The 19,277-nt window shown below is 40.8% G+C and overlaps 5 protein-coding genes across 5 annotated transcripts; 2 read left to right on the top strand and 3 right to left on the bottom strand.

Annotated features, from left to right (window-relative positions):
• Positions 1 to 1,389: 1,389 nt before the first annotated feature.
• On the top strand, positions 1,390 to 6,364 carry MONOS_10118 (Coatomer subunit alpha (CopA); the record flags this gene model as incomplete). The annotated part of the gene is made up of 4 exons (XM_067862533.1): positions 1,390 to 1,573; positions 1,720 to 1,844; positions 1,917 to 2,133; positions 2,198 to 6,364. 4 exons carry the CDS (start codon positions 1,390 to 1,392, stop codon positions 6,262 to 6,264), a joined length of 4,593 nt encoding a protein of 1,530 aa, XP_067731263.1. The 3' UTR covers positions 6,265 to 6,364.
• Positions 6,365 to 6,418: 54 nt separating this feature from the next.
• On the bottom strand, positions 6,419 to 6,937 carry MONOS_10117 (putative DNA-directed RNA polymerases I and III 16 kDa polypeptide). Its single transcript, XM_067862532.1, has 3 exons — positions 6,873 to 6,937; positions 6,674 to 6,765; positions 6,419 to 6,612 (listed from the first exon to the last, which is right to left on the bottom strand). Exons 1-3 carry the CDS (start codon positions 6,894 to 6,896, stop codon positions 6,429 to 6,431), a joined length of 300 nt encoding a protein of 99 aa, XP_067731262.1. The 5' UTR covers positions 6,897 to 6,937; the 3' UTR covers positions 6,419 to 6,428.
• A 10-nt stretch (positions 6,938 to 6,947) lies between these two features.
• On the bottom strand, positions 6,948 to 9,215 carry MONOS_10116 (Alanine aminotransferase). The gene has a single exon (XM_067862531.1). It carries the CDS (start codon positions 9,145 to 9,147, stop codon positions 7,555 to 7,557), a length of 1,593 nt encoding a protein of 530 aa, XP_067731261.1. The 5' UTR covers positions 9,148 to 9,215; the 3' UTR covers positions 6,948 to 7,554.
• Positions 9,216 to 9,323: 108 nt separating this feature from the next.
• On the top strand, positions 9,324 to 14,163 carry MONOS_10115 (uncharacterized protein; the record flags this gene model as incomplete). The annotated part of the gene is made up of 11 exons (XM_067862530.1): positions 9,324 to 9,344; positions 9,500 to 9,584; positions 9,651 to 9,754; positions 9,873 to 9,938; positions 10,002 to 10,147; positions 10,223 to 10,293; positions 10,364 to 10,443; positions 10,577 to 10,694; positions 10,770 to 11,024; positions 11,175 to 12,599; positions 12,690 to 14,163. The coding sequence occupies 11 exons, from the start codon at positions 9,324 to 9,326 to the stop codon at positions 14,063 to 14,065; spliced, it is 3,747 nt and encodes a 1,248-aa protein (XP_067731260.1). The 3' UTR covers positions 14,066 to 14,163.
• MONOS_10114 (uncharacterized protein) lies at positions 14,147 to 19,274 on the bottom strand (the record flags this gene model as incomplete). The annotated part of the gene is made up of 1 exon (XM_067862529.1): positions 14,147 to 19,274. One exon carries the CDS (start codon positions 19,272 to 19,274, stop codon positions 14,313 to 14,315), a length of 4,962 nt encoding a protein of 1,653 aa, XP_067731259.1. The 3' UTR covers positions 14,147 to 14,312.
• Positions 19,275 to 19,277: the final 3 nt, after the last annotated feature.

Raw genomic sequence — 19,277 nt, 5'->3', positions numbered from 1 at the left:
GACAAGAAAAGAAGTGCAACGATCATTCACACAAATTTTCAGGGTGGTTCAATTCAAATATAAAAAACAACGCCTTTCTTTTGCATTTCCTCATTTTCTTCTAAGTCAGAAGAAGAAGTGGAATGGAGCATTTTTGAATGCAGTTATCTGTTTGGAAGATAATTCTCGTAAAACAGATTATGAATTCTATGAAATAAATTAAATATTTTTTGTTTCGTTCTTTATTCATCTCATCCACAGTTATCTTCAAAATATAAACGTTACTTGATGATCTTCCAGAGCATTAATGTTAAGTGCATTTCAGCATAATGAAACATAATATTTGTTTCAACGAAAGAAGCTTATGAACCAATGGCAGCTGATTTTCAACATCTCTTTCACATTTCATTGAATTGTTCAAACATGTTGCTTTTTCACCGTTTCTTTTCATTCAAATAATTCAAAATTCTGCCAGTACATTCGATTGAATGTTTACAATTTACAGGGAGCAATATAAATCGTTATAAATTGTTTTCAACTAATAATTATTAAAATTTCGAATATTCAATATTTGAAATCAAAGACTCATACTTAGCTCCAATATTTTTTCAAAATTGAGTTTGTTTGATTTTATCTAATGCTTGTGTGCTTTCAATCAAAAGTTGATTAATAAATTACACATTATTCAAACATTAAAAACAAAATTAGAGTTCAAACTTGATCAATGCTCACATTAACAAAAAAACTAAAAGGATGCAACCGAGTTCATCAATGTTTGTTTGCAATATGCGGAAATATGAGTAAGAACAAATTTATTCAATGATCACGCCCATTATTTTTTTATTTTTGGTATTTTTAAAACTGAACATGACAGACAAAGTTTCGCCAAATAATTTCAATTTTTTAGTTATTAGAAAAAGAGTGCTTTTCATTTATTATCTGTATTTTAGCTCAAATCGTCTGTCAACAAGATTATATCTCGCCCATTGAACTTTTTATCTGACAATTAGGCAAAGAAAGCGAAAGAAAATTATTTAAAATTAGAAAATTATGAAGAAATTTAAAAGACATCACCAAAAATGTGAAAAATTTTGTTTCACTTCTCAACATTTTTCACAGTCACGTTACCAATAATAATTTTCAAAACATCCATTTAATAGAATTTATTTTACAAAACATATATTTAAATAGTTATTCATGACAAAATTGAGTAAAACTATTTTTAATTGCATTTGTGATACTAGAAAACATTTTTCAGATTTATTCACTATTATTTGGTAATTTTATTAAAAAAAGACGAAAACCTGATCTGAAATCTGTTTATAAAATATTTTAATCCATGATAATTAGTTTATTTATAACTTTTTTTTTTTTTTGATCAAATAAACCTTTGTTCGAGCAAAGGGTTAGATGTCAATTGTTCAAGGCACACCTTTTCACCTTCTACAAAAATTTGAATCACGCTCAAATCGAGTAAAAGCGCTTGCATTTCATCCTACGCGCCCTTGGATTCTCACATCATGCCACAATGGACAAATTTTGTTACGTGATTGGAGACTCGGAACATTGCTCCATACATTTCATGAACACAAAAGTTTGAATCGAATGTTCTCTCTATTTACAATAAATATTCTTTGTTGTTTCAATACTCTTTATTCTTTTATTTTAAATATTTTTCTTTTCCATTTTGAATTCGACCCACGATCGAATTTTTCAATTGTTTGGATTGAAAACAATCAGGCGCGGTTAGGGGTATTGATTTTCATCCTACAGAGCCCTATTTTTGTTCAGGAAGCGATGACACAACTGTCAGACTTTGGAATTACAAGCGAAAAATTTGTCTTCAAATATTTCAAGGTCACACTGTATGCTAAATTTCATAACTTATAATCACGAAGCCATTTTTTCATTTTCCATTTTCTTTTATATTTCCACAGGATTATGTCCGTTCTGTTCAATTTCACAAGACTCAACCGTGGATTCTAAGTGCTTCTGATGATAAAACGGCAAAGATTTGGGAATATAAAACTGGAAGATGTATTTTAACTTTAGTTGGACATACGCATTATGTTATGTCTGCTCGTTTTCATCCTTCATTACCACTTGTTGCAACGGGATCACTTGATGGGACAATCCGCGTTTGGGACATTTCAAGTTTGGCTTTTAATAATTTGGAGTAATTTAAATTTTCATTTCTATAACCATCCGAATCTTCTAGATGCACAATCACAATCATTGCTATCAACGACCGTGGCAATGCTGGATATCCCGAAATTGACTTCAGCAGTTGAACAAGGCTTCCTTAGATTTGAAATTCAAGAGCATCACAGAGGTGTCAATTGCGTTGAGTGGAGCGAAGATGGAACGCGTCTTGTCAGTGGTTCAGATGACCATACTGTGCGTGTCTTTAAGATAAATGCTGACGGCACTTCGTATGTGCAACTGAAGACAATGGCAGGCCACAATCACAATGTTTGTGCTGTGGCGTTTTATCCATTTAACTCGAAGGCTATCGCAGCTGAGAACAAGGATGACCGAGACAGCGACAGCGATGGCGGGCAAACGATCGGCGATGTCATCCTCTCTAACAGCGAAGATAAGACGCTGAAAATATGGGCCTGGAAGAAGCATGCGGTCTTCACGTACAAACGCGACACAGACCGTTTCTGGTGTCTGGCATGCCATCCGCGCTTGAATGTGATTGCTGCTGGGCACGATTCTGGCTTTATTGCCTTCAAGCTATTCAAAGAGAGGCCGGCGGTTGAGCTGCCTCTCAGCGGTGGGATTTCAGGGCCTGTTGCTGAATCAGCACATGGAGACAATGGTGTCGGACATCAAACGATGTTCCTTGCGCGCCGCGTGGGCACTGCTGTGAAGGAAGACGGGACAATCGCGCGCCAGCAGCTGGGTGTGGTGCAGGTGGATCTGGCGAGGAAGACAGAGCACTTTCTGTTCAAGCCAGAATTTCCTCAGGCGGCTGTGAGGTCGCTGCACTGGAACCAGGCAGGGAGAACGTTCCTGGTTACGTATTATCATCCGCAGGGATCAGACGACCGAACGAGAGAAAGGAACAGCAACGAAGATGACAGGCTGGCTGGATATGAAATTGTGGGCATGGCAGACACCGCATCTCAAGTAAGCAGCTCGTCTTCAAGCAGGTCAAAGGGATTTCTGGGCTTTGGAGGCAAAGGGAAGGACAAAGGGAAATCACGAGAGTCTGAGGTAGAACCGAATGGCACTCTTCTTGGTGGCGGCTGGACGCTGCTGGGGAGAGGGGACAATGTTATTGATGTTGCGTGGTATTCGCGCACGAACTTTGCGGCTTTGCAGAGCAATCGGGAGCTTCACTTTATCGACAGACACAACAACGTCCTGCACAAACTGACGCCTGCGCAGTATCCTCCGCTGGCTAAAGCAGAAAAGCTGTTCGCAGGGCCAAGCACAGGAATGCTGTTTTTGGCGACAGATACGCACGTTCTTCTGTTTGACGTGGAGCAGAAGATCGACATTGCAGCAGTGAAGGCAGAGAAAGTGCGACACGTGCACTACGCGCCAGACTCAATTCACATCGCTTTTGTGGGCAAGCACAAAATATACATCTGCCGGAGAAATGTGTCCGGAGCCCCATCACCTTCGATCGTCTTTGCGTCGTCATCTTCTTCATCGACTGGGCAGAAAGCTTCACAATCCTCTCTTCTTTCTCTCATCACTCAGAAATTCGAGTCGCTCAGAATCAAATCTGGCTGCTGGGATTGGTCTTCATCTGCTACTTCGCTGCCCATCTTTTTCTACATCACGTGGTCGCATGTGAAATATCTGCTTCTCGACGGAACAGGAGGCATCGTCCAGTCTGTGGAAGTGCCCAACTTTTTGGTGTCGGTCGGGCAGAAGCAGTTCGTGACGCTGGACAACCAGGGGCAGATCGTGATGTCGCGGCTGGACCGCTTCGATCTCGAGCTGAGAGAAAAACTGAGAGAAGGCAAGACAACAGAGGCAAAGCAGCTTTTGGTGTCGCATAAAAAGTTCAAGTCTGCCTCAGTGGCAGATGCTGTGACGCAGGCTGGGTATCCAGGACTCGCCAGTCAGCTTATCTCTGACCCCAAACAGCGCTTTGAACTGGCGCTGTCTGCTGGAGACATCATCCAGGCGCAGCACATTGCAATGGAGCTGGGCGACAAAGCGCTGATTGAGCGGCTGGCGGCTGTTGCTGTGCAGCACGGCAACATCACCGTGGCTGAACAGGCGCTGCAAGCTGCGTTTTCCTTCGACCGCCTGTCGTGGCTGTATCTGATCACTGGCCAGCTTACCAAACTGGAGAAGATGGCCGCTGTGGCTGGGAAAGTCGGGGATCCAGGGCTTCAGCTGCAGAACGGGCTGTTAAGCGGAAGCATTGTGGATGTGGCGAAGTCACTTGCATCAACAGGAAAGCACGAGAAGATGGCGGAGCATGTTTTGGCGATCCACGGGATTGGTGTTGAAGGGGCAGAGGATGAGGAAGAAGAGGAAGAAGAGGAAGGAGCAAGTGAAGAAGAAAAACAGAAGAGAAAAGAAGCACAAAGAGAGAAAAAGATTGCAATTATGAAAAAAGCACAGCAAGAAGGATATTCAGTTCTGGATTCAATTCCAGACGAGGCACTGACAATGACACCTGGCGGAGCAAAAGCTGATCCAGCGCTTCTTTCAGATTCCCATCTCACCCGCCCTTACACTCGCTTCACTGAGCCCCAGCTGCTGCTTCCTCCATATGTCATTTCTGTAGGCGAAGGGAACTGGCCAATGATTCCCTCGAAGACGCCCAAGCAGATGGAGCAATATGAGCAGATGCTGCAGATGTCACCATCACCCTCTCCTTCTCCTTCGCCTTCTCCTTCTCTTTCATCTCTGGTGGGTGGCGATGACGAGCAAGATGAACAAGAAGGACAGAAGAAATCGAAGGGAAAGAAAGATGCTTCCCCAAGTGGAGGCAAAGGATGGGACGAGGATGATGATGTGGATGTTCCTGATCTTGAGGAAGAAAAGAAGAAGAGCTCGAAATCCAAAGGAGGAAAGTCGAAGAAAGGAGGGTGGAATGAAGAAGACGAAGATATCGAAATAGACTCGATTCCAGTTGATGCTGAAGAAGATTCAGAGGAGAAAGACAACGACTCAAGCGAGGATGCCATCTCACCTTCATCATCGGGCAAGAAAAAGAGCATCCAAATTCCAAAGAAAGGCAAAGATGTGAGTACAATTTGGATGAACGACAACCACAATTCTCCGCAGATACATGCGATGTGCGGTGATGTCGAAGCTGCCATTGAGCTCCTGTCTGAACGAGGAGTGACACATCCTTCCCCACTCCGCCAGACTTTCCTGAAGCTGGCCAGCTCTTCTTCGCTCTTTGCTTCTGTTTCTGGAGCAGCATCGAGCTTTGCGCAGGTTCCAGTTGCACTCACACCAGAAAAGCCTCTTCGCATCATCACTTTTTCTTCTCTCAATCCGCTCCGCTCTTCTATTCTCAAAAACATGTCAAATGGGATGTTTGAAGAGGTTGGGAAAGAAGCTATGAAGCTGCTGCATTTGCTCGCATTCATTGATGAAGATGCTGAGGACGAGGCATTCGGAGGAGAAGGAGACGAGGAAGACGAGGAAGAGGAAGATGAAAGCAACGAAGGCACACACAAAAAGAGAAAAGGAAGACTTGCTTCATTAATTGCATTAGGACGCGAATATGCTCTTGCTGCACGGATTGAGCTCAAGCGACGCTCGATTAAAGACAGCTCTTCAGCAAATGCTGCAAACAGACAGCTGATTTTGTCTGCACTTCTAACACATGCTGAACTGATGAATGAGCATATGATGCTGACACTGAGACAGGCAATGAACTTGTTCTACAAAGCAGGTAAGCACATTGCTGCAGGGCGTTTTGCGCAGCGTCTGTTGAATGTTGATGCGGAAGGAGATGCCCTGAAGGAAAAAGCACAAAAAGTTGCAGCATTTGCCCAGCAGCAGCTTGCGAAAGAAGAAACAGCTGCTTCATCTTCAAAGAAAAGCTTTAGATCTGATAGGAAGGCCATCCCTCCATGCGATATTTCACTTATTGATGAGTCTACAGATGCAGAGCCTCAGGAAGAGCTTAGATATAACGAAAAAGAAACATGGTGCGTTTGCTGTGAAGATATGATTGGACTGAAGAAAGAAGAGGCACCATGCAACTGCTCTTGGTGTGGAGTGAAAGTGTCATCTAAGCATGCAGATCAAAGATGCTCTCTTTGCAGGATCGGATCATATATCCAACGAAATTAATAAATTTATCACTTCGCTTTTCCTTCTCACTCTATTGTTTTTACCATTATTTGTACTTATCTTTCCCCAATTCCCATCAAAAATAGATCTTTGAGATAAACTGTTTTCTAAAATTTTAAACAATACATAAAAAGTTATGAAATGAAATGAATTGAAATTAGTGTTTATGATGATTGACGCTTTTCTTCTTCAACATATTGAGATTTTAAATGTGTAGCAAGCATTTTCAGTTGTTTTGCTCCTTCCAGAAGAACATCTTTTGCTGGAGGTCCATTAGTTTGCAGGCGAAGATGCATTTTTGGTTCATAAGGATGTGGAACGCTGTATCCAACAAAAGAAACGCTTGGACTTTTAATTGAAATCAAAATAAATCCAAATAAAGCATTTTGAGGAAAAAGAATGAGCAAACTGTTTTGATAAGATATATCTCAGCGAATTTCCCAGTGTATGATCTTCGTTCATAAATATGAAAGTAGCATTTTTTGGATCTTCATCTTGAACCTGAAATCACAAAAATTTAAATTTCATCAATAATTTTTGAATTATTACAAAATTGGACAATTAGATGAATCTTTAAATATGCTAAATTAAATATAACATTTACATACAATTTTTAATGACATTGTATCCATTGTAAATGAAGAATTCAACAATAATAATTTGAAGTTATAAATAATATATAATGATCATTTTTATTTTTTTTTTGTGCAGAAATATGGAACTAATATATTTGTAAAGATAAACACTCTGAATTGAATTTCATGAAAAGCAATGCAAAGAATAACGTTGAAATTTACAATTTTGCACAAATATGAAAAAAAAAAGAATATGGCATTTTTGCCTTTCAAAACAGAAATAAACAGTGCTTTCCACAAAAAAATAGGAAAACAATTAACCTTCTTCTTTCAAATGAGCAACTGTTCAACATTTATTGTTATGATCTCGAAGGATTGAAGAATGTTTATAGCTTGATTAATCGTTATGCATTCGGTTGATGGATCAAGAAATGTTGCAAACATGGTAAAAAGAGACATACGTATAATTTTGTATCACAAAATCTAAGTTAGCTTATAAACAACTCATTAATTAAACAATAAATAACTGCAAAATATCAGAAATACTTGCGATAAGCTACAAACAAATTCATGTTGTTTCAAAAGATTTATTGGTGAAAACACAAATGTACAATAAAAAACGAACACGTTATAAAACGCTCAAAAGAATATTTTGAATAAACGAACCTACACGAAAAATTTCTATATTCAAAATAAAAATTCAGTTTCACATATTTTACATGAAATTATCAGATGAATTTTTCTTAAGGCAAGACGGTTTTGATGACTTGAGATGAGATAAATAGTGCAAGTGATCTTTTTGTTCGTTCTCTTCTTTCTTTTCTTCTTCCAGCATTTTTTCAACATCTTGTTCCGCACCCCATTTTTCAAGAAAGCGAATGTGATGCTCCTTAAATCTGTGAATAAGATCGTCAAAGTCTTCTTCGCGAGGCAGAATTGTCGTGCGGAAGTGAAAAGATCCATCCTTTTGCCCAAAACCAGAGCCAGGCACAACACAGATGCCTTCCTCTTCCAACAAGGAAAGACAGTAAAATTCATCTGGAGAGTGTCCCTTATCATGTGCAGCCTGAACTGCTTTTGGAGGAATTTTGATGGAAGGAAACGCATAAAGAGCTGCTTCTATTGGCTGACAGGAGCAGCCAGGCAGATCATTCAAAGCGGCGCTGAGTCTTAACGCGCGCCTTTTTAGCGAAGATAGGATTGCAGTGCTTTCAGCCAGATAAAGAGGATACGACTCATCTTCGGGAGTTGGTGGCTTCACCATCAAGTCAACTAAAATCTGGCCCATGACATTCGGGCACAACGAAAGCGACTGAAGCTTCAATATTTGGTTGTGGACATCTTGATCTAACCCTTCAGTCTGAAAATAGCCTCCTCTAAACCCACATTCACCAACAAATCCCTTAGAAACTGAATGGAATGAAAAAAGCACAACAGATTTGAGCTCATTGCTGTACTTTTTCAGCACATGCCTAAACGACACAAACGGCTTTTCAGCTGGATTATAGATATTTGTTTGATAGACCTCATCAGCCAAAACGGCAATTTTGTGGGCATTTGCGAAGAAAAGGATGTCTTTGATGTTCTCTTCAGATAGGCAAGTACCTGTTGGATTTCCTGGATTGATAACAACCAACCCTTTCAGATGAACTCCTAAACTTTCAGAGTCTTCAACAGCCTTTTTGATAGAATCCATAGATAGCGACCAATGAGATTGCTCATCAAGTTGATATGGAACTTCTTTTGCACCGAGAAGTGATAATGTTCCGGAATAAAGGGGATATTGTGGAATAGGAATCAAGCAACCATCATTTTCAGAGGCTATCAACAAATTTAATACAACGCTAACTCCAGCTGACGCACCTTGGGTTAAGAAAATCGAATCTTTATCGCATTCATAGCCATCGCGCTTTGTAATGAACTCAGCGACATCATTTCTCACAAAAGGAAAACCTTGACTAATTGAATATGCTCCAATGCCTCCTGGTATTTGTGCCAAAATTGAGCGTGCTCGCTTTTGTATGTCCAATGGAAACAATGAACTTACGGCTTTTTCTTCAAGAAGGTCTGGATAAAACAAGATGCTACAAAGTTGTCGAAAATACGAAATTGGATGCTGTCCAAGTTTGTGAGGGTTACCAATATTGCAATACATAACCTTGTTAAATGGATATTTTTCACCAGATTTTATTCGGTTTTCAATTTCTTCAGCACGTTTTGGAACTCGTCCTCTCACTGCATACTCCGCAGCAATAACTCGTGGATTTATTGAATGCAAAGATAAAGCAGCCTCACTTGCGGTTGCCATTAAGATAAGCAAAATTATAAATTTCTACCAATGTTTATCATCATTTATCATTTCAATTTTTTTATTATGGTAGACTTTTCTGTGATTAGTTTAAAACAAAAGAATTTGCTCATAAAAGCAGAAGGAATACAACCCGATTTATTTTGAAAAATGTGCCCTTTCTTTTTATTATAAAAATGTCCTCATCTTCAACAAAGGTTTTTGCGGCAGTTGAGACTCCAAATGTATTACAATGGAGTGACGATAACCAACTAGCTATTGCTACTTCAAGTTATATTAATATTTATGTCTGCCAACTTTTAAATACAAATGATTGCAATAATTTGAATTTTTTATTTTTTTTGTTCTTTAGTATCCTCCTTCACTTAACACATGTAGAGGTTGCATTGAACTATTTCGCGAAAAGCCGTATGAAATTGGGACAATTGCTAGAGATCGTGTGATTGAGTTATATTTTCAAAATATTTAAATTTCATTTTGTTTGAAACATTCATGTTCCAAAGAATCACCTCTTGATTTTTTAACACGAACAATCAAAGATATTGGAGTTGCATGCATGGCCTGGTCAAGACCTGGATTGGGGCCACATGGCACATGCCTTCTCGCAGTTTGTACATCTTCTGGTCATCTAAATATCTATAGAACCCCAACAGAACCGCTTGTAATAAACTGGAAGATGGTTTTTTATTTTCAATTTTTATATTTATTCATTTTCTTTTGAAAAGGTTGTTTCTGTTTCAGCTGCGTGGAACGCAATGCTATTTTCTGGAAATATTGATTTGTCTAAGCCTGTTTGGAAATTCTTCATCTTTTAAAGAAATACTTAAACTTCTTTTCCTTTTTTAAAATTGAAGATATCATGCGCAGAATATCGTCGTAGGTATTCAAAGTTGATTATCACGGCTGTTGGCTGGTCGGCCTCAGCTCCTTCTCGTATTGCAATGGGAACACTATCGGGAAGTGTTGTTGTTTGGAGCTTTCACACTGACCACAACAAAGAGTTTACTCCTTTTAATTTATTTTATTGCAATGAATGATGTTTTTATATGGATATAACTTTCAAATTTTAAAAAAGTAACTACACACTTGAATTTGTTGGAGAAAAACAGGTTATTTTGAATGGAGGCGTCACACAAATTAAATGGGGTATGCGAAACACTGAATATCTTTTTAAAGCAAAATTATCAATTTTGTAATAATAATTATAAATATCAAGATTCGTTTGGAATGGCGGTCGGTGGAAGTGATGGATCAATATGGATTGTGGGTGACTATGGTTCTCCTTTACTGATTCAGGTGCTGCATTTATCGACTCTTTAGTAATATTAATTCCTTTCTTTCCTTTCTTTCCCCCTTCTTTTTTTTTGAAATCATTGCTATTGGCACGTTCTAACATGTGCCATTTCTGCCATTCAAATTATTTTCTCAGCCTCCTGACTTGCGTGGAGTATCATCACTCTGCTTTTCCAATCCATCTGCTTTTTGTGCACCATCTCCTGCATCTGATCTCTCCGTTTCCGCTGCTCTGACTAACCGCTCTCCACTGGGTTTGTGAAGATTGATTGAATATTTATGAATATATAACTTTCATTTAATCTATGGCTTCTGATTAATTTGTGTAGAAAAACCTTTGCATCCAAGCATAGCAGCTGCACTTCACAGTCTTACACATCAAAACTTAGCACAATCATCATCATCATCTTCTTCATCTTCATCTTCTTCATCTTCTCCTTCTTCTCCTTCTGAAAATACTAACACTCATGATTCTCAATCACCTCACCCAACTCCTTCGTTTTCTGAAGGATACCAATCACTCTCCCTTTTTGCTGTCGACGACAACCCTTCGACTCTCTTCACACCAAATTCATTTCATAACTGTTTGTTTTTTCTTTCTCTTTCTTTTTATTCCTTTCTAATAATTCCTTTCTATTAATTTCTTTGCAACAAATAAAATACAAAATGTTTTGTTATTAAACAATAAACACAAATTAATTATATTTTTTAACCTTCCTATATCACCATTTTAGTACCATATTCTGTTTTAGGGCCCAACGAACGTCTTTTAGCAGCTGGCCGAGGAAACACCGTATCGCTCTATCGCGTATCATACGCAAAGCCCATTGTTCCGCTTCCTCCATCATTCAGTACTTCTGAAATTGCAGAACAGATGGACAGCGAAAGAGAAAGCATCCACTACAATGAAAGCAACCAGACTTCTGCATTCTCTCCTGCTGAACAAGCATCAGCACAATCACAGACACAGACGCCGTTTCGTCTGGTGGCAAGTGACCAGAACTACTTTGCTCACCAAGGGATTGTCACTGGTGTGTGCTTTTCTGTCAGAGGGCTGCATTCAGTCGCGGCTGACGGAAGCGAATGCGTCTGGAACCCGTCGCTGTTTCCTCCAAAGGAAAATGATGGCGCAATAAATAGCTCATCTTCTGCTTCTGCTTCTGCTTCTGCTTCTGCTTCTGCTTCTGCTTCTTCACCCAGCATGACAGAACAGAGCATAAGGGATCCAACAACTTCCTTGACGACAGTCTCCTTGCTTAATCATCCTCTCCACCATCCGCTTTCTTATCGACGTGAGTTCAAAGATGCCTATCCTTTCTGGGGATTGGCGTCTTCTCTGGACGGTCTGCTTGTGGCTGTGTTGCGATCTGCTCCAGCTTCTGCATCCAATGCGCTCTTTTTCCAGCACGGAAAGACTAAAAAACCGACAGACGATGGAGCAAAGCTGACATTGATTCCTCTCTTCCCCTGGGGCCGCTCGGGACCATGCCCCGACGAAATGAAAAAGCCAGACGGAGTGCCTGTTGACAATGTGCCAATGGGAATGGGTATTAGACAGCCTCAGAATATGATGATGAACCCTGTCACTTCTCCTCTCCCTGTTACAGATCTGAGGCAGCAGCAACAACAGCAACAGACATTACAGCGCCCAAAGCTTTCTCCCATTGCGGATCTACTGTTGGGCATCTTTCTCCGCCTCTCGTCCACTCCATTCCATTCTTCTCTTCTGTGCTATCTCGTCTCGCTGTCTGCACTTGTTCCATCAGATGCAACAGCTGACGCCATTTCTCAATCAGCTGCAGGCGCTGGAGACATGTCTGGAACTCATTCGTCCTCTTCTTCTTCACTTTCTTCTTCATTCTCTTCTGCAACAGGATCTTCGAGTGGGTTTCAGAGCTATGGTGGTACGCAATCAATTGGAAGAGGAGTTCTTGAGACGATTTTCTGGCTGGGGAAAATCGCAGAGTGGCTTAGAACACGTTTGAATTGGTATTGGAACGAAAAGAAGAATGCAGAAGAAATAAAAAAGATGGAAAGGAAGGAGGCACAGAAGTTAGGAACAAGCGGAGATGGCAGTGAACAAATGGATGATGATTGGTCTGACTGCGAATCGGAGGACCAAAACGAGAGCGATGAAATCCCACCTATAATCGATATGAGTATACTCTTTATTATTTCAAAATGATGATAAATTATTCTTTTTTTTTTTTTTTTTTGCTTCTTTTGTTTTTTTCTCACAATTTGAACAGACTTCCCACTATTTCAGCCAGCAGCTCAACCAGCAAGCTCAGTTCCAGCTGCCCCTCAGCCTGCTTTGCAAACTTCAACTCAACTTTCAACTGCTTCTTTTCCAACTCCATCAGCCTCTTCATCTCAGATAACTGTTCCTCCTTCGTTGCATCCTCGTGTGCTGTCTCTTTCGTCTCTCTCATTCTCCACAGAAGAGCGTGACATGATGATTCGTCTCCTTCAGCTTTCAAACAGTCTCCGAGTGATCACCGGGCACACAGACAACAGCGTCGAAGATGACACTCTGCTTTCCATGGCATTTATCGTCTCCTGCTACAAAGCCATCGCAACCAACTCGCGCTTCAAGTCGCTTACCCGCCGAATCACACATGCCCTTTTCCCAGAGTTCGACCAGCCAGATCCGAGCAGCCGGAGCGAGGAGGCAGGCGCCGACGGAGAGAAAATGAACGGAATGCTGCTGAATGTGCAGCTGTCGCAGGACCAGATTCTCCACTCGCTGTTCCGCAACCTTCTGAAGGACGATGCAGGCGAGTCTTTGGCATCATCGACTGATCCAGCAGCGTCTTCAGGCGATACAGAGATTGCCCCACCAAACGCAGCTGACCAGACAGTCTCTGCCCCATCAGCTTCTAACATCTTTATCGCAGGCGTGGTTGTGCGCTTCTCTGCGTATCTCCGCCAGCTGCGCTCGTTTTCACAGAGCGATTCGCTGCTTCTGCGAGAAGACGAAGCGCTTGACGAAAGAGCAGCCGAAGTGCAGAGTCAAATCAAATCCGAGTTGTATTCCGATGGCTACCATCCCAGTGCACTCCCTTCAGCAGCAGGAGGCGTCCCAGCTTCGACTCCGGCGACGCCTTCATCCGTTTCTATTTCATTTTCTCCAGCTCAAGCAACAGCACCTCCTGCTCCTGTATCCTCGGCCATCACATACACCGAGCCTTGCCCCTTCTGCCAAAAGCCAGTTGTGCTGGAGCGGCTGTGTGTTGGGCAGTGCAGTGAAGGGCACATTCATGCGAGGTGTCTGCATACACTTGGCGTTGTGATGACACCAGAGTGTTACACATGCCCTCTCTGCCAGAACAAAAGCAATCTTCGCCCGTTGAGTCGGTCTCTTGTGTCTATTTTGAGAAAAGCTGGCGATTGTTGGGAGGAGAAAGATCGCAATGTGCTTGACGAGATTGACTGTGGAATGAGAGATTTCTCTTCTTATGAAAACATATTTTATGAGTATTCACCTTTCAACAAGGCGAAAAGAGAGAAAAGGGATAAGTGCAGCACAAAATCAACAACTGCAGGCGATGATGGAGAAACCCTGATTGTTGGGAAAAGGCCAAGATGTATTTATTGCGGCATAAGGATGATTTGGAAGTGGTAGCTTCTCAAATCTGGTTTATTTTTTTTTTTTAATTAAATCAAATAAAAATTTCAATTTTTAATTTGTTAAACAGAAAACACATTTTAATTTGTTACAAAAACATTTTTTTTTCAAAAATAGAAAATGCATCACATATCGAATTGAAAGTTGATTGAAAAGTACAAAAGATTACAACAAGAAAAGAAATTCTGAGAAGTGAAAAAAGATATAAAAAAAATAAAAAAAAAAAGTGCTGAAGTGTGTAATTCTACTGTGACCCTGCTGATTGAGCAGCGCGAGGATGGGGTGTGGAGTGGTGAGCAACATAAGTGGGGTGAAGTGTGGGTGTTGGCTGGTCGAGTATGATCATTCGTCGGAGTGGTGCACGATTAACAGCCAAAGGTGTTGAAGAAGACTTTCCTGCTTGTGTTGATGAAGAAGATGTTGAAGATGACAGCAATGCAGATTGGGGTGCTGCAGAAGAGCGTGTGCCTGACAGCTGCTGTTGATGGCGATCATAGGAGGACAAGTTTGATGCAGGCTGTCTCATCGAAGAGTGCATCGAAGGCAGCGTTGATGCATTCAGGGTGTCTTTTCCTTTGAACTGGGCAGCTCTATCTCTTTGCTTTTCTGAATCGTCTTCCCTCATTCCTCGCTTCGCCACATCCTCAAGCACCCTCATCTCAAGCATCTCTGATTTTCGCTTCCATCTTTCCGTCTCATCTTGCTGCCGATCCAATTGCCCTTTCATTTTGTGCAGCTTCTTGATGAGCTGCTGTGAGGTTGGCATGGAGCCTCCTGCCATTGAAGAAGGAGACAAAGGAACAGCAGAAACAGCTGAAGGAGAGACAGGAGGAACTGTCATGCGCGACATATCTGTTGATGCTGGTATTTGTCCATAAGAAGGCGCAACACTTTCATGAACAGCTGCCTGTGGGCCAAGCGTTGAACTTATCAAAAGTTGATTTCTTCTCTTTAAGTCATCAAACAACGAGGCGTATGGATCAGTCGGTGAAAGTGGATGAGCCGATGCTGAAGGAGCAGATGAAGAAGCAGAAGCAGCGGCTGGTGCAGCAGGCATAAATGATGGCCCAACGGAGGCTGAGAGATGAGGAACTGATATTTGCAGTGGCTGAGCAGCAGAAGCAGCAGCACCAGTGGCTGACTGTCCTGAAAGATAGGAGCTTTGCATCAGAGGCTGCGTGTAAGACGAAGACGAGGCAGGAAATTGAAGTGAATTGGAAGCAGTGGGAAGCGGAGCAGTTTGTGCTTCAGGAATGCTTTGCTGCTTACGAAGTGAGGAATGGTGCTTCGAAGAGTGATGTGTGTTGCGGGGGTGTTTGGAGCGGTGCGAACTTCTGTGCTTGTTGCGGTGCCTTCTGTGACGATTAGATGAAGATGTGTCTGAGGAAGAAGAAGATGATGTTGACGATGAAGACGAGGAGGAGGAAGACGATGATGAAGATGTAGACGAGTCAACTGAAGAATCATAGCGAAGCGGTGAAGGAGATGATGAAGATGATGCCGATGTTGATGTCGAACGTCGATGGTGTCGAGTGGAAGATTGATGCTTTCTATGATCTTTTGAAGGAGATTTTTTGCTCTTTTCATCTTTGGAGCGATGTGACTTATTCTCTTCCCTTGTTTTTGAGGGGGACTTTGCTTTTCCTTTTTTATCTGACTGTTTCACGGTGTCTTCGAGTTTATCTTTCGGCTTTGCACTTTCCTTCTGACTCTTTTTATCAGATTTTGCATTTTCTTTTCCTTCTGAACTTTGTTTTGCTTTGCTCTTGTTGCGCTTTTGTGTCATTGGGGTATTATCTGCTGATTTTGCCGTGCTGTTTAATGAAAAAGATGGAGTTTCAGGAGTCTTTTCCTTGTCCATTCGAGACAATGCCAATGAGCGCGAAGGAGTCGACATTACGTCGTTCTCTTCTTTTTTCTCTTTGATCTGCTTTTCAATCATTCTCAGCTTTTCTTCTGCTTCCTCTCTTCTCTTTTTCTCTTCTGCCAATTCAGCCATAAGATGCTTTTCTTTTTCTTTCAGTTTTTCCTTTTCTTTCTCAATCTCTTTCTGCAATTCGTTCAGACTCTGCTCATTTTCCTCTTTTGCTCTTTCGCCTTCTTCCTCCTTTTCCATACGCCATTGTTGTTCTTCGTTCAACGTCAGTCTAAGTTGTGTGAGTTCCTTTTGCAGTGCATCGATTTTATCAGCCAGTTCTTCTTTCTCTTCCACTGCTTTGTCCTTCTCTTCCTTCAATTTGCCGAGCTGCTGTGCTTTTTCATTCACCTCACTTGTCAACAGCATCTCCCGTCTCATCAGCTCTTTCTTTTCTTCGTCTTCATTTTCACTGGAAGCCTCTCTTTCTCTTCGGCTTTCAGCAATTCGCAGCTCCCGCTGGGCTCTCTCCACTTCTTCCTTCATCCTTCCTTGCTCTTTCTTCAGCTTTTCGTTTTCTCGCTCAGCTTTCTCTCTTCGTTTCCTCTCTTCCTCAATAATTTCAGTCTGCAGCTTATCTTTCATCTCTGACTTTTTCGTGTTGGATTGAAGGTCTTGCTGTATTTGCTGTAGCTGTTCGTTACTCGCTTTCAAGTCATATTCCACATCTTTGAGCTTCTTTCTCTCTGTTTCATTTTCAATTTCTAATTTTCTATTCTCCTCTTCCACTTCATCCATCGACTTCATCAGCCTCGATGTTTCCTCTTTCAATAATTCCTTTTCTGCATTTGACTTGCTGAAGCGTTCGTTCATTTCTTCCAGCTGCTTTTCTGCATTTGCAAGCTCTTTCGACAGCTCCTCGTTTCGCTTCTTAAGCTCGCCGCTTATTTGTTCTTCTTTCCTTTTCATTGTATTCTCAAGACTTTCTTTTTCTTCCTTCAATTTTGCCACAAGCTCTTTGAACTCATTCAGCTCTCTCTCAACTTCCTTCAAATGTTCAGCATCACTCGCATTTGCTGCCAACAATTCATTATCAATCTCCAGTTGCTTTTCATTCTTCTGAATAGTCTCCTTCATTTCTTGAATGGTTTCCCTCAGTTTGTTGTTCTCTTCAAAGATGGCTGTAATGTTTTTGGAAGGTTGTTCGCTTTCCAATTTAACCCTTTCAAGCTCTGATTTAAGCTCAGCTATTTCCTTCTCTTTTTCCTTCATCACATTTTTCAGATCTTTAATCATGTCCATCTGTTCTTTTTGCTTCATTTCTTCAATCTTTATTTGTTTTTTGACTTTTTCTAGTTCTTCTGCAAGCAACTGCTTTTCACGTTCCAGTGCTTTCTTTTCCTCTTTGCTATTCTCATTGTCGATGGAATGCTGCTCTGCCTCTTTCTCGGCTGTCTTTCTTCGAAGCACCTCTTCTTTCAGGTCGTCTTCAAGCGCTTCGTTCAACTCAGCAAGCTTTTTGTTTTTCTTTGCCTCTTCTTCCAGTGCTTTTGCTTTGATTTCAATGTCCTTTTCTGCTTTTCGCCGTTTCTCTTCCTCTTCTTCGATCTGGTTTCTGAGCTTTTCGATGTTTTTCTTCAGTTTTTCCGTGTTTCCCTTTTCCAACAGCTCCATCTGCTGCTTTTCTTGTATCTCTCTCAACTCTTTCAGGTTATTCTCAAGAATCTGCTTTTCTTTTTCTTCTTCTTCCCTTTCTTCTTCCAATTCTTCGATTTTGCGCTGAGCTTCGCGTAGCGATGCATTCACTTCTCTCTGCTGCTTTTTCAGCTCGTCTCGCTCCTTCACAAGCGCGGCTTCTTTGTCCTTCCATCTCTTTTTCGTGTTGTCTTGTTCTCTATCTTTTGATTCGCTATTCATTTTTTCCTCTTCTAATTCTTCTTTCAGGGCTTTGATCTTTCTCTCCAGCTCATCCATATCCTCTTTGTGTGTTTCTTCCGCTTTTCTCAGATCCTCTCTTTCTTTCATCAAAATACGTTCGATTTCTCTTCGCTTCAGCTCTGATTCTTCCAAAGCCCTTTCAAGCTCTTTTTCTTTTGCTTTTTGTCTTGTCACTTCTTTTTCTGTTGTTGAGAAGCGAGTTTTTTCCTTCAATTCCTCCTCAAGTTCAGCTTCGACAGCACGAAGCTTATCATTTAACTTTTTGTTTTCAGCTTTCAAATCTTGGAGCCTCTTCTGCTCATCCTCCAACTGTTCTTTGCTTTGCTGTTTTTCATTCTTTCTCTTTTTCCTTTCTTCGGACAGATCATCTTCCAATATTTGTTGCTGCTTTTCTGCTTCCAACTGCTTGCTCTGCGCTTCGTCCAGTTTTGTCATTGCTTCTTTCAATGAATTTTCAAATTGTGTTTGCATATCCTCTATTTGCCTTTTCAGTTCTTCATTTTCTTTTTCCATTTCTATCATTTTCTTTTTCGACTCGTTATCTTCCATCTCGCGGTTTTCGTCAAAGTCATTTTCGTTGATAGAGGTATTTTCGCTTTTTAATTCGTTTGCAGATGATTGTTCTCTTTGAGATTCTTGGGCTTCTTTCAGAAGTTGCAATTGTTCTTCAAGTTTTTCTTTTTCCTTTGATAATTCATTGAGCTGCTGATCAATTTCATCTCTTAGCTTTTGCTCAAGCACCTTTTCTTGTTCAAGCTTTTCGCATTTCTGCAATTGTTGCTCAAGCTTTAAATTTAAATCTTTTAGCTGACTCTCTAAAGATGCTTTTTCTGCAGATAACTGTTCACACTGTTCAGCTTTTTCTTGAAATTCCTTTTCCTTTGCCTTTTTTTCTTCTTCATCTTCATAATCAAGAAACGTTGGCTCCATGTCCATTGGTAAATCTTTGCTTTTTCTTAGTTCTTCAATCTCTTCTCTTAAAAGTTTATTTTCATTTTGGAGTCTTTGTATCTCCTTCTCCAATTCTGCAATACGTTCGTAATCTTCTCCGATAATGACAGAATTTCCCTCTGGAATCGTTTCAAGCCCTTTGTCACTGGATTTCATTGCATTCACATCTTCTTTCAGTTTCTCCATTTCTTTTTTTAAATTCACTAAATCCATTTCTGCTTTTTCACGCTTCTCCTTTTCTGACATCAACAAAATTTCTTTTTCTCTGGCTCTATCTTCCAATTCCGCAAGAGCATCATCTTGATCTATTTCACGACCTTCTCCCATGTAAAACAATCTTAATTTTAAGTCAAAATTTTCTTTCTTTAGGAGTTCGAGTTCACGATATAATTCTCGAACAGATGGATCTGCTTGTACCTTTTCTTCTTCTGGTATTTCTTCAAAAGTTGCAATTGTTGCCATTAA

The sequence above is a fragment of the Monocercomonoides exilis genome, assembly GCF_001643675.1.
Source record: "Monocercomonoides exilis strain PA203 chromosome Unknown scaffold12-1864167, whole genome shotgun sequence".
Classification (NCBI taxonomy): Eukaryota; Preaxostyla; order Oxymonadida; family Polymastigidae; genus Monocercomonoides; species Monocercomonoides exilis.
Note: the sequence above shows the minus strand (reverse complement) of the source record. Positions and strands in the feature narration are given on the sequence as shown.

What these genes read in the sequence shown, in the direction of transcription:
- MONOS_10117 (XM_067862532.1), bottom strand. Translation starts at nt 6,896, where the DNA reads ATGGATACAATGTCATTAAAAATT. An exon ending in ATACAATGTCATTAAAAATT is followed by an intron (nt 6,766 to 6,872) that starts GTATGTAAATGT and finishes TTGTGATTTCAG; the next exon opens with GTTCAAGATGAAGATCCAAA. An exon ending in AGATATATCTTATCAAAACA is followed by an intron (nt 6,613 to 6,673) that starts GTTTGCTCATTC and finishes TTCAATTAAAAG; the next exon opens with TCCAAGCGTTTCTTTTGTTG.
- MONOS_10116 (XM_067862531.1), bottom strand. Translation starts at nt 9,147, where the DNA reads ATGGCAACCGCAAGTGAGGCTGCTTTATCTTTGCATTCAATAAATCCA.